Raw genomic sequence first — 14,243 nt, 5'->3', positions numbered from 1 at the left:
AATCTACAATTACTACAGCTTTTACAATTTGCACAGATATAATCAAAGTTATTACCTTTCGGCTTACTAAAAGCTTTCATCATGACTTTGATTCCCATCCCTGCGATGGCCGCCGACGCCGTGATCGTAGGCTGCTGGGCGTTTCTGCTCTCCTGGTAACTGCCCGCCAGCAGTCTTTGTTATATCACTTTATGTATTGTCTTTAACACTAAATCCTATACTATATTTACAACAGCAATGTCTTTTAACCAATAACTTAGCATAAATAAGATCAATTTATATCACACTGTTTATGTTCTCTCGAAGTCACTGCCTCAGTCTAAACACTCTTCGCTGTTTTTCATTTTGTTATTATTTTTGTTACGTAACGGTCGAAAAGTTCAATTTGTTGTTATCACTGTTCATGGTTTGTTAACCTGTCAAAATGTTCGAATTGGTGAATTTTGCACTCGACTTATGGGACTTTAGTTCTCATTAATAATTCGATTTTGTCGTATCTATAGTTGGGGCACTGTTTGTGAAGTAAATAGATAAAAAGTTACAATAAATAATATGAAAACAAGTAAATGCATTCTGCCATCACCGTAGTCAAACGAGCAATATTCAAATTGCATGGAACATTCACACAGGTGCCCGCGATCCGACGCAGGCTTCCGGCCCGGTACCCCATTTACCCCGTGTTCCCCTGCCGCCCCCGCGCCCCCAGTTCCCACCCTGTTCAACCCCCCGCTGCGTGCGGGCCCCCGCATTCCCACACGGTTCAGTAGGCCATGACGGGCAATTTCGCTAACTTTTGTCGACAGTGTCAACAAAGTGCATTCGAAAGACTACTTATACATACTACATTCGATTGTGCATTGTTTTACTACGAGCAGACTTTCACTTCGTTGGTTATAATTTTAGACAAGTATAATAAGATAAAAAAGGTTTTGCATGTTGATTTCTTAGGCAACAACAATTTGTTTGCATATACTTAAAATAGTTATCTTTAATTATTGAGTAATACAATAACCCACATGTACAATGTAATCAATTTAAATAATAATTCATGTTAATTACTTATGTTTAACTAATCTGCTGGCTCTCAGAAAGTAAGTATGAATAAAACACATCAATGATGAAGCGTCACAAATTGATGAAATTGGTATTTCATACCGCGTCGAGAGTTCAAGGGTTAAATACCAGCAAACATCTTCATTTCGTTTAATAATCGTTTTAGGAAGGGTTACAAATTGATTTGGGAAGTATTATCGTAAAATCTCTCATTTATTAAATAATATTTTTTTAAGTTCCCACGACTTTTTTTTAATTTGCTTTTGTTTGTACTTAAAACTACTTATTTGCTTGTTTTGGAGTGAATTTAAATTTCTAAAGGTTTTGAATGAAAATGGCATCATCGATCTCAACCATTAAAAAAAATACGTTTAAAATAATCATTCAATTTCCAGCTTTCCATATAAGATTTAAACAAAATCAAATATTAGCCCTAGCACCTACAGTCTTCGAATAAACACAAATCATATTCGTCAGAGATCGACTCCCGTACTCAATGAGACTCGTTTACGGATGGGGGCTATGAATTGCTTCTAATAAAAATCACATTTGGTGCCCCAGGGATATCGGGCACACTAATGAACAAATGGTTATGTCAGACTGACTCAAACATGAATCTTGTGCACGTATGTATACATAATTATGTGGTATCATTTCATTTAGTATTTGCAAATGATGCTACGTAAAACTGGAGTTTACAAATGTGGCGAAATTTATTAATAAGAAAAAGTAACCAGGAAAAGGATAAGATGGAAGAGAGAGAGAGAGTAATAACGAATGAAACTATAGAAGTGTCGAATTGCTTTTGCATGCATATTTTCTCGTCATAGGTATGATTTGTAGTCATTGAACTCGCTGCATATTGATTGATTCCCTCATGCCAGTCGCTCCAATGCTATTGTATCTGAAGTAGACCATTCAATGGCTGGTCAGCTCCGATATTGGAGGACAATGGCTCCGCTCAGTGGACATGCTGTTTAGAGCTATGTTTAACAGACGTCAAGCCGTCAGCCATTTGTTGCATCAATTGTGCTGCATCAATTCTATTCCTATGATACATTTTCAGTTTTAGTATTTTTTCCTATTAGAAAATGTTATATGTTATATTCTAAGTTGAGCTTCTCTTTATTTTGGATGGCATAATTAATTAAAAACACCGAAGAAATATTTTTATTTTTTCTATTATTACTATACTATTTTGTACTGGCCAGTAAATATCGCATATTTTTTTCCATAGCGACGTGATTGACAACTGCAGTCCCTGTATAATCTTTGTCATGCGTGCGCGTTAATCGTTCGGTGTCAATGCAGAGATTGCCGGGTCAACCACAGACACCAGAGGGTCAACTAACTCGATTGTCCCGCCGTCTCCCGTCTAATTTGTCACTCCAGCGCCCAACTCCCATCGATCACATTCACTAGAATGTTTGTCTGGTACTACTTTGATCACATTAAAGACCTTATGTTTTATCTAAATCTCTAGTCAAATAAAATACAGAACTAAACATATTTTGTTTTGGTAGACCACTTAATAAATGATATTCGTAATAGGTCCACTTTATTTGTAGTTTTACGCTTGACGTGGTTTCCAATCAGTTCGTCTAAATGATAAAAGACAGGAGCAATAAAGGAGCGCGGACATCTGAAGAGGGGACAATTAGTGGCGTGACATTAATTAAACCTCGAGGCGGAATCTGTTCGACAAACATACAGTCAAGATATAGAGAGTACGGAGAAAATCGAGTCGTATTCGTGATTTTATCGATTGATATAGCTATGGTGATCCAGAGGTTAAGATCTTATGACCGAAATGTCTCAAATTCGAATCCTACTGGTGCCACATAAGTATGTACTCCAATCGGTCATGTGTTTTATAATATTAATAGACCACTATGTTTCCGGTGAAGGAAACCATCGTGAGGAAATCTGCACATTTAATTTTATTATGTGACTAAATAGCAGGACAGATTATATTATACTATAATATAATACTTCCAGTAATAGCGATATCCGTAAAACTTATGTCAAATATTTAGGTACTTGATATAGTTAGGAAACTTGGAGCTAACACAATTTGTTTAGTTTGTCTTTATTTATTTCATTTTAATTGGCATAAAAACTCGTACAGGCGGCGTTCTGTAGTATAATTAAGCGAAGAGTTTACACCACAGACAGACGAGTGTCAAGCGTAGTGCGGTGTCAGCCGAGGTCGACTAGCTCAACTTCGACCCCTCTAATAGGAAAGTGGACACCCGCATAAAATTCTACGACACACACTAATTGTAATTCTCTTAGACATTATCTATGTCTGTGGTGTAGGACGTAGGACACATAACGGTCTTTCTATGATTACTTTTGAAAAACGAATATTTTGCGTTGTTGTAAGTATCGAAATCAACGTTGAAGATAGTTGGTGCTAGTGGTTATAATATGAAACATAGAAACACACCAACACAATTTTGTTTGTCATTACGCACTTGTTTCCAGCAGCTATATAAATGTTTAGATTACGAGAGCATACGCAAAATTTCGCGCGGTTTTGCGTGGATTGGCAGCGCATCAACAAACAGTCGACAATGGCCGCTTCGGCGAACCGTGTGACGCGGGCCCGCGATTCAAATGTGGAACAATGCTTGTATAACAAGACCTAACAATTCGGCAGCACTGACGTGAACAATGCAATAGTTGTGCGGTGTGTACGCAGCTTTACAGCAACTTGTTGTTTATGTTTGTCTTACAATGTCTGCAACAGTTTATAGCCAGGAGTACAATAGGTTTGCTAACTGTCACTAAATATAATGATTCGTATGCAAAATCTGAATCCCGTAGAGGTGCTACCAAAATATAGACTGTAATAAATTAGAGAAAATGTATATTGTTTACTTAAAATAAACAAAACATTTTTTTCAGTCAGCACATTCATTACAAGATTACAATATTCATATATTAGTCATTTATTTGAATAGAACTGACCATAACTAAGTCGAAATGTGTGCAATATGCTAATTTCGTAGAGGGTCTACGAAGTCGTAGAGGAAGCCGTAGACCCTACTTTGATAAGTTCGTTTGTTGAGTACGGATAGATTTAGGGAAAAATATTTTATATATCATAAAGAGCTAATAAATATATGTCAAAAATATACATATACATAATGTTGAAGTAAACAAAACCAGTGTCCTATATAGTTAATCCTAGATGTATCGAGCTGAAAAAAAACAAAAGAAAAACAGTACTGTTCGTCACTTCAAGTGATTTGACCTCCGTGGCTCCTATTAAACATTAACTATATTCATGTCTGTCTGTCACTTTATTGTCTAAACTTGGAACATTAGTGGCGTCATGCTAAATGGTAATTTACAGATATGATTGCGCTAAAATTACTGTAGGCAAATGCGTAATAAAAATGTAATTCCTATAATTTTGCCAAGTTCTATACATTACAAGCGATCAGGTTAGGCCCCATACGGGTGAGGTTTTTAGTACTTAAAGTAATACATTTTATGCATCCATAACACTTAAATATTCTATCCAGCAGTTAAAACAGCATCGCAAATTGGCAACCGCAGTAAAAATCTGAAGCGTGTAAAGATGTTTTTTGTCGGTTGCTCTTATATTAATAATTGTCAAAGTTTAGATATAAGTGAATGTGTGAGGATGTATGTACTTAATAATGCCAAATCTCTTGAACGGATATACATATAACCTGAGATAGCATTCTCGAATTCCCATTGTGAAAAGCCGGAGCGCGGGAGCACCAACATTTTTTCTTTAAAAATTGATAGCGATGTTGAATTCAAGCTATATTTTGAAAGTATAGAAAAATAAAGTAATTTGTCAGTAGTCGTATTTTTAAATTGCCATTAAAGAATGTAAATCTATTTTAATTTTAGTTTTCATATAAGGATTCGAGTAATTAGACAGTTTCTGTGTGCGATTAAACTAATTGTATAGGGATTTTATGAATGTATGTTTATTTATACGAAGAATTGGTTTCGTTTCATAAACCAGGGCACGATTCATGGACATATAAGGTTTGTTGGATATTTAAATGAGTACTGTAAAATGCAAAATCTCCTATTATGGCAACGCTGAGAAAAAGTCGCCACCCAGCGTAGAATGTGAAGTAGGTAGTACCTATATATGTAATTACGTGCTGCCAGAATGGAACAAAAAATACACAACTTTTCATAATAAGCTCTCTTGCCAAAGATATTTGGTCTACATATATAATGCTACTTGTTTAGCTGTCATGATATTGTATCTTGTTACTTGTATGTGTAAAATTTTAAGTATCTTTATTCTATCTACATAGCGTGTTAAAAATGAAATTGTAAGTATTATAATAAAATAAAAATTTCCGATGGTAACTTACATGCTCTAACATATTGTCTTAGAGGCGACGACCGAAATAAATTCCGATATGTAGGTATATTGTGAAATGAATTTAATATTTTGGCGGGCTGTTGTGTGTGGGTGTGTTTGGAGCCTGGCGTGTTAGGCGTGCACACACAAGGCGTGAGGCGCTGGGCGGGCATTGTGGCGATTGGCGAACGCCCACGGACGCCTTCGCGCATGCGCGCACCGCGCTCTCGCGAGAAAAATCTACGCGTGGAAAACAACTTGTTCCATATTCAAATTTTAATGGCCGTTTACACACGTGAATAAAATATCTCGATGACTGGATAAAAAGCGACCGCTGACTTTAATGTGCATTCCAAAATATTAATAAATTATCTTATTTGTCATAAAACAAATTGCAAAAGGGATAAACAACTTCATTTTGCGAAAATAAAAAAGTCATCGGATTGTGTTCTTACAATTAAGAGCGCGATCGTAAATTTGGCCTAATCCACACGAAATGTTTCGACACAATAAATATTCAAATTACGTGTCGCAGATACTTTGCTTAGGAAAATATATACATCAGAGTAATTATACATTTAAATGAATGCATTTTCAGTACTTTTGTATGCAAATTCGGTGGGCATAAGGTTAAGTTCAGTGTCGTAGCCACCATTTTATATAACTTTTTATACGAGGACAAAGCAAACATCGTACAGTATAAACTGCATTTTGTGGTGACCTGAACTGTTTAATTAATTTTATTCGTTTATAGATTTAGATGTACGTTTTTTTCGTCAAGGCTAATTAAACATATTTCATTAATTCATATGAATTCTTTTTACTAAATATCATTGGAAAAATCGTATCCTGCTCCATGCTGACTTGGACGTTTTAAGGCAGCATAAGGATTTTTCAATTAATCAAAACAATGCATTCAATTTTGCGTTCCGTTTTCAAAAGTGCTGCTCTTTTTGTTTCGGGACACGCATAGGGGAGCATGGCATTTGAATTTGAATGCAAAGCGTTCTGTTTAACGCTCCTTTGTGAGTCAGTGTCGGAATAAAATAGCGAAATCACAGAAAGTCCACAGAATACTCGTATATATAAATATAAGTCTAGATTTGTAGTAAGAAACAGACATCGTAACAAACTGTCGTTATTATAATTTTTGTTATTTCAGGACAAGATGTCGTGTCGTTATCTATTCCGCAGGTTTAAGTGCCTAACAGATCTTTTTTTGCTTATAAGTTTGCGGATTTAGTAATAACTATATCCGTAAGCATTCGTTGCGTTTTTAGTTACTTATAAAAGTATTAGTTCTGTATTTTTATTTTTTTGTGTTGGGCACGGTTCGCTGGCTGCGAAAATTCGATGTTTGCTTCATACGAGGCGGCCGTGCTGGCCGAATCGGCTACAGAGTTGCCATTACCAACATATTTCATTTAAATACACCACAGTGTTGAAATAACGCCGCGATAACAAAACGTACGTAATTATTTTGTTGGTAAGGGAAATAGAACTTTAGAAATCAACAAAACCAAAAATATTCCTTCTGCTGTATTTCATAACTTTTCATTAGATTTTCTTTTGTTTATATTGTAAATCGAATTAAACAATAACTGTTTAATTCGATTTACAATATATTAAAATCGAATTAAACAGTTACAACTAATATAATTTTCTACGTCATTTACTTCAGCGCGCAGGCTATACGAAGCTTGCGTAAAGTTGATAGATACTGATGCACTAACCACCCAGTTAGGTATTGAGAAATGGACATCGGTTCCGCACCGTGGCTAACTTATGTTTATATTCAGATCAAAATAAGGTCATAATAGGTATGACGCAACTGTCATAGCATGATTCGACCACATATAATATTGAACTTAGTCAATAAATAAGAATTTCTATTTTTCTCTAAGTTTTTTCTACGACAGAGAGTCTGTCGCTTTTTCTCATAATTTTATATAAAATCTAGTCAAAAAATGGAGAAATGAACGAAACTTAATTAGCTAATTATAAAATTTAATGTCAGGTAAAAATATGTTTTGCATTATTGCCATGATTATCTCAATGATGTTACACTTTAAATACATCGGGAGATGTATCAAAATTTGATCGACAAAGGAAGTTACACTGATTTGATTCAGTTTCTAAGTTGCCTGAAATAAACGAACGAATGAATTGAACTAGTCGAAGATCTCGCCAGAACTTATGTTTACTTTAAACACGTTTACCAGTTCCATGAACCTATTTTAAAATAAACTATTGAAGTCTGATTTATCACTCGCCCTACTTTTTAAAATCTATTTTGTCTATGTTTCGCGTAAAATTTATTTAATTGTGATTTAAACTATAATAATATAAATGAGCCAAAGGTTCGACCACAGTGGATCCTCTGGCTGCATGATAATACTAATACAAAAAAAATATCAAACTGGAAAACGGATAAGACTTAGTTTATCATATTAGGTGTAAGTCAATCAAATAATCTGCTCTTTATCATGCAAACGAATTGTAGAAATCTTTTGTGAAGTTTTAGTTTATAATATTTGTGAAATTTTATTTAAAGTATTTCTTGTAGCAAAAAAACATCGTTAGACAAAAATATTTGTGTATTTAAAATAGTTGTAATAGCTAGAATATTTAAAATCAGCAGATTCATTTTTTATTAATTGAACAATTTGCAATATCGAAAAGGTTTCCTGTTTGGCAAAAAAGCTAAAAAGTGTATCGCGGGATTTGTAATATGGCCTCCAAATGGACACCTGTATCCGCTGCGCAGGGTGTTGCATATGCGCCTGCGCAGCCCTCGGTGTTCATATATTAGGATGATATATGCAGTGTTTTATTGTATGAAACAATGTATTTTTTGCATTGCTTTACCTATATAATAAACTAGCGGCCTGTCCCGGCATCGCTCAAAGTATAAATTATACTTATAATTCGTCCTCAGGAATGTAATGGTGACAATCGTACAAAAATCGGTCTGGTAATTTTTGAGTTTATCGCGTTCATATAGACAGGCAGACGCGACAGTGTTTTATAAGGTTTTTAGAATACCATACAAACTTAAAGATGAATCTAAATAAAATATAGAACTATACACAAACAATATAGACGCAAAAACGAATACCTAGATGATTCATCGAGTTTCACCAAGGAATAGCGGGCATGTAAATGAAAACACAACCATAATTACTTAAAGGTACCCCAAATGGGGTCTGACGATGTTCTTATCTCTCTGCTATTGTTTAACACGCTTTTTTCATTCCCACGGTTGGCGGCGTCGGTGCTGATAACGACCAACCTACCTGCGGTGATGAGTAACTTACTCGAAGAATTTTTACAGAGAATATAGGAATCACCGAAGAATATACATGTTCACCGAATGCCAGAAGGGTTAAGAAAATGTTAAGATTAAAAATCATTAATAATTTAATTTTAAATATTTGTATATAATAAAATAAAAAACAACATTTTATATTATTTGTATTGAGTGCGTGACTAAATAAAAAATAATATATTCGAGAATTTTCGCAGGAGTTCTTAATCCTATCCTCAAAATTAACGAACGAAAACATAAATTGTTATGTCAAAACCATATAAAAACTATAATAGTTAGATAATTTAGCTTAAATCTCTGAAATATAATGAAGGTGAGTTTTTATGATTTGAATGCACTGACCTCGGCGGATATGTAGGTACAATTATCATACAACATTTGATATTATTTCATTGGAGTTAACAATAGGCTAGAAAATGCATTTTTTGCATTAATAACTTTGGTTATACTACTGTATTTGTTAATGAATTATGCAAAAAAAAGGTTTAAATTGATTGCGTGCTACAAATGTACACAAGTAGCATCGTACATATGTACATCGATGATGTCTTAATCACATGCAAATATTAGACAGATATAAGAAAAGTTATTGAAATAGTTGAAATAACTTGAAAATAAAATGCACACGATAATGAATTGAGCAGTAAAATTGTTAAATGTAAGCAGTCTAATCGTCCATGGCCTAATTATTTGGAAAACTTTGAGGAGTCATATTCATATTATTTATTTGTCAACCGATATAGAATAGTTCCAAAATTTCTATTGATGGTTTCGGAAATATTCGAAACTTAATCAGTGTGTTTAGCTTTGTATTTAACTGCATTTTTTCTAAGGCTTTGTATTCATCTCAAGAAAACAGAAACGTTGTTTAATTTAAATATTGAAATGTAACGACACCAAACAAAGAGTCAGGGAGTCAAGTGCAAAATTTACCAGCGACCCACGCTGATATGAGTCCAGATAAAATGTAATAGGTATATGAGTTGAATCCATTATCCAATGACGTACAGCAATTACCCATTTAATGCAATTTGGGGCATTGTAAGTCGTCCATAGCGGGCTCTCGTACATTCCCGATCACTCACTCAAAGCACCAATTAGTGAAATCACTGAGGAAACACTCTCGGAAGTTCGGAACACTGGTGGAGCGCGAGAGGTGTCTAGAACCGGTCATTTCAGACGAGGAGAGCTGTATCCAGAGTGGCAGAGTGTGAGGGCGCGCGCGGTGCTCGCTGCGGCTAGCGCGCGACTACTCGCGCTCAATGGGCGCCGGCGGAGGGGCGAAGCTCGCGACGTTTCACTCCCATAGAGCTTACGAAAATCACCAATTGCGACTGTCCTCTCATTAACCACTATTCTTAATACAACTGAATCACTTGTAAAACTACACAGTAATGAATAGCAAAGGTGCGCTCCGGGCCGAGCTCCAACTCCTCCGGGATAAGATTAGGCCCAAGGCTAAACAGTATGAGGGTTTTTTTCAAGAGCTTCCGATTGTAGCTACGTCGAGCTGCTAACGCTCTGCATCCGGTGCCACCTGCTCGCACTCGGGAAAATATTACGCGTTAGAAGGAGATGAAGTGATCGAGCAGAACGCGGACCGGATGGCGGACTCGGTTATGAATGAATCCGCTGTCCTTGTCTCGCACGAGAGTTTATGTAACTGGGTCTCGCTCGGACGCAGGTTGTCGCCGGTAGAGGAAGTGAAAGGGACGGGCGAAGGCGTAGTAAATATTGCGTTCTATGAATCCGACGGGAATCAGGAGTATTTTCTAAAGACCTTTGCTTTTTGTATTAATTTTACCACAATGGATGATCTATCTTCATTCATAGGTTTGCTGTAATCTTGCCTCTAGTAGATGGCCTAAGGCATGGGATTGTTATAATGATGCTTTGTTATTTTTATTGTATACTTTTACAACTTCGAGTGGTAATACAATCACTTTGATTGAAATACAAAAATATATTCATTCTAAAACACTATTTGCACAAAAAAAAATAACATCGTCATATTTCTGGTTGCGCGGGCGCATCCATCAACGTCTCGTGTCTTGCGCTGTAGCTTCAAAAAGCTCTGGACTCGGCATTAATAAGCTTGAGTGAAATGATATCTCAGGAGCCTCGTCACCTTGGGATCTTACATACAAACGAACATTTTTCAAAGATACTGGTGACAGCAGTATAAACTAACCAAGTAAGATATTTATCAATAATACTGACAAGATTTGCATTGCATACTGTTAAAGGAGTGTGCGTTTGTGCACTGTGCTTTCAAAGTGTATGTTAAACATTCGTCACACTAACCACGAGCAATCTCCACATCAGGCTACAGGCTATGAGTATTCTAATAAATAGATTAGACTAGACCGCTCTATATTCTTGATCAGAATCATAAGATTCAAATCTACAGTCCGCTCGTTCTTTCCTGAGTGTACATTTTAGACTTATTATTATTACCTTTTGTTTTCTTATGCTTCAAAAAGCTCTGAAATTGAGATGGAAAACTATACTCATTTTAGTATTAACCCTATTATAAAACATAGCAGATATTGAAGAAACAACATTAATCGAATCAATGGAGATTGAAATCCCAAAAAAGACTACATCGATGTAATTCTTATAGATAATGTTTTCAGATGGTATAAGGCGCGGTGATGTCGTAGGGCAAGGTATCATTGTTCGCGGTATTGTTATCGGTGGGCGCGGCGGCAAACGGCCCGTGTCAATGTTTGTGGAAGGCCCGTGGGCCGTGGGCCTTCGGCGAGACCGTCTCTAGCACGTGCACTGTTTTGTTATGACATAAGCAAACAGTTTCAACGAACGAGTCCTGGTTACTTTTGTCGGATTTATTTGGAATTTTATTTGACATTATTGGCCAGTTCGTTATAGTATTTGTATGTTATCTGGGAGATATGGCATCATCAGCAAGGGAAACATAGACTTCGTAAACGTCATAAGATCAAACAAGAGTGCAGGAAGATATTCTATGCAGACTCCTGCTACTGAGTATGGATAAATAGTAAGAAATTTTATTTAAATAACATTAGTTTAAGAAACTAATAACGATCCTATCTTACCTTACCTTTAAACTAATAACGATGATCCTATCCTTAAAAAAAAGACTGGTCTTAAAAAAATAGGTCCTCGCAAATGTCACCTCTTAATCAGGTATTGCACAAAACGTAACTTGCTTTCAAAAGTTTCGTTAAAACAAATAACGTACGCAACAATTGGCTTTCACTAAGACAAACAGAGGATGTGGTATTGTCGTCATGACGCTTGAGCGGGTCGGTCCAGGGATTCACATTGTTTCTTAATTTTTACGTTTTGGACAAACACTGACTTGAATGACCAATGTTTGATGTAAATGTAAACAAGACATCTATGACTCTTGATTTTTTTTCTACAATAGACTTCAAATTTACCTAAAAATAGTATTAATTTTAACAACGCTTTTGACGTTTTCTCTGATGGTGACTGTAAGCATGACGCAGAATTGATTGGAATATTAGAATATAGAAATTTACGGCATCATTAAGACTCTCTGTACAGTAACTAAGGAGAGAACACTGCGATATAAAAGATAAGTATAAATACAATAATCACATGATTGTAGATGATGTAAAAGATGCCATTAGACACATGGGACTTAACAATGAATAAATATCTTAATCAAAATAAACTGAATCAGAATCGGAACATTAAAAGCAGTTGAACTTGCTACAAATCAATGGGTCCCTCGAACCGAGTAGCCAACCTCAGAGCGCCAGGTGCTACGCGGGAAGTGTCTCCCGCGCCCCGCCTCATACCCCTTAACCTCTCTTACTGCTCTGTCTTATCCACTCAGGGCTGACACGGATGATTTACAAGGTTTGTCTTGTAAAACTGATCAATTACCTCAGTGGATCAATGAACAAAGATTTTTTGAAAAATTAAATGCTGTGTTGTATTTGCTAATTAAACATTAAAAAAATTGATGGTACCTATCTGCAACTACACTTGCTTTATTTATGATGTTTTCTTTTCCAGTTTTTCACGGTTTCATGTCATTAGGTAGGAGTTTCATGTGTATTAGGACGTCTATGTTGAAATTATTTACCTATATTTGACCAGGATTCATAAAATTATTACATAATTTGGTAAAAGTTTTTTCATAGTATAGATTTAATTGATAATTGCCAACCCTGTCACTCACACAGCCACACAAAAGGATGTTCTCACATGTTACACAACACACGCACGTTGTGACGTAGACATCAAAATGCTCATGTGTGTTTATGTAATTTATTAATGCCTTGCATTTGCGTATGCGCCTCTCGTCGTATGAAAAATGGTGGATATAAATATAAAATTGAGTGGACGCTAATTCACGAGAATAGTCGTGTAAGTGAGTATAAATTGCCCTTTGTCAGGATTCAAGGAGAAAAGGAAACGCATTTTGATACGGCAGGACAGCTTCGATCAATATACTTGCCAGTCTCTTGAAAATATTTAATTGTTTGTGTTAGCTAATCGCATAAACTACAGTCGGGGCCACTGCATACCACAAGGGTGTCCGGTTAGGATGCACGCTACATTTCATATAGTAAGTTTTAAAGTATCATAGTTTATGGACACTGCTCTACAAATACATAAGAAACAATATAATATTTCCACTATTATAATTAAATTTAACGTTCAACGCAAATTATAGACGCAATATACTTGCATATTCTACGATTCAGATAACTCACTGCATTGGAGAAGCGTTAGTCACTCGAGGAATGCTTTTAAAGCTCAAAGCTTATTGTTAACACGCACTATTCACACAGAGGCATTATCGACAGGTAGCGAAGCTCTATTACAATGTACGTCCTTCCGGTATCCGATGCAAGCACGAGCCAGTCGAAAAAATATCTTCAACACAATGACATAGAGTTCAAAACAGCTTGACTCGTATTATACTCTTAAAAAGTTAAGAATTGAAGTGTCAACTTCTTGAATTCCACATTTAAAAGTAGTTCTTATATTAATAGTAATTAAGTTTAAAGTTAGAATGAAGTGTTTTCAGGTTGTTGAGGTAATGTTCAGGGTTACCCATTATCCGGTGTAACATGATATCGTGGGGAAGTGAGCATTTGGGGACCAACCCTTTGGTAATCCGTATTAACATAATTAATACAAGATAACTGGTTTTATGTATTATATAAATGTTATTTAGTGTATCAATTATTAGCGTATTTCGCATGAATTTAAAAATGTTTAGTGTAGAGGTGTTTAGTGAGAGATACAATGTAACTCAAAGTATTAATTTATTAAGAAGCACCGGGTGCGTGTTGGACACATTAAAAAAAACTTTTTCAATACACGTAATACTTATCAAGTGTGTTATTTGGCTAACACCAGTGTTAGCGATTATAAGATTATAGTCACGTTGCCTAAAAGCATCTTGAGCATCTACATTACTTTTTCAAATACCTTACATAGACTTGCTAGTGGCAATATATGTACAGTCATCGT

The 14,243-nt window shown here is 35.7% G+C and overlaps 1 protein-coding gene across 5 annotated transcripts in view; it reads right to left on the bottom strand.

Moving 5' to 3' along the window:
- Positions 1–14,243, bottom strand: part of LOC128677011 (ETS-like protein pointed) — a 127,220-nt gene that overhangs the window by 46,233 nt on the left and 66,744 nt on the right. Inside the window, exons 1-2 of one of the 5 annotated variants that reach the window (XM_053757530.1) lie at positions 9,753–9,981; positions 56–416 (exon numbers count right to left, since the gene is read on the bottom strand). The exons of 3 other annotated variants lie outside the window; for them this stretch is intronic. In XM_053757530.1, the coding sequence (XP_053613505.1) occupies positions 56–98 (43 nt within the window). In that variant the 5' untranslated portion in view covers positions 99–416; positions 9,753–9,981. Of the gene's footprint in view, positions 1–55; positions 417–9,752; positions 9,982–14,243 lie in introns of those variants that run through there. One more of the 5 variants, XM_053757529.1, reaches the window with a different exon arrangement.

This window comes from Plodia interpunctella, chromosome 17, assembly GCF_027563975.2.
Source record: "Plodia interpunctella isolate USDA-ARS_2022_Savannah chromosome 17, ilPloInte3.2, whole genome shotgun sequence".
In the NCBI taxonomy this organism is placed as follows: Eukaryota; Metazoa; Arthropoda; class Insecta; order Lepidoptera; family Pyralidae; genus Plodia; species Plodia interpunctella.
The sequence above is the reverse complement of the archived record's forward strand: the minus strand, read 5'-3'. Positions and strand labels throughout refer to the sequence as shown.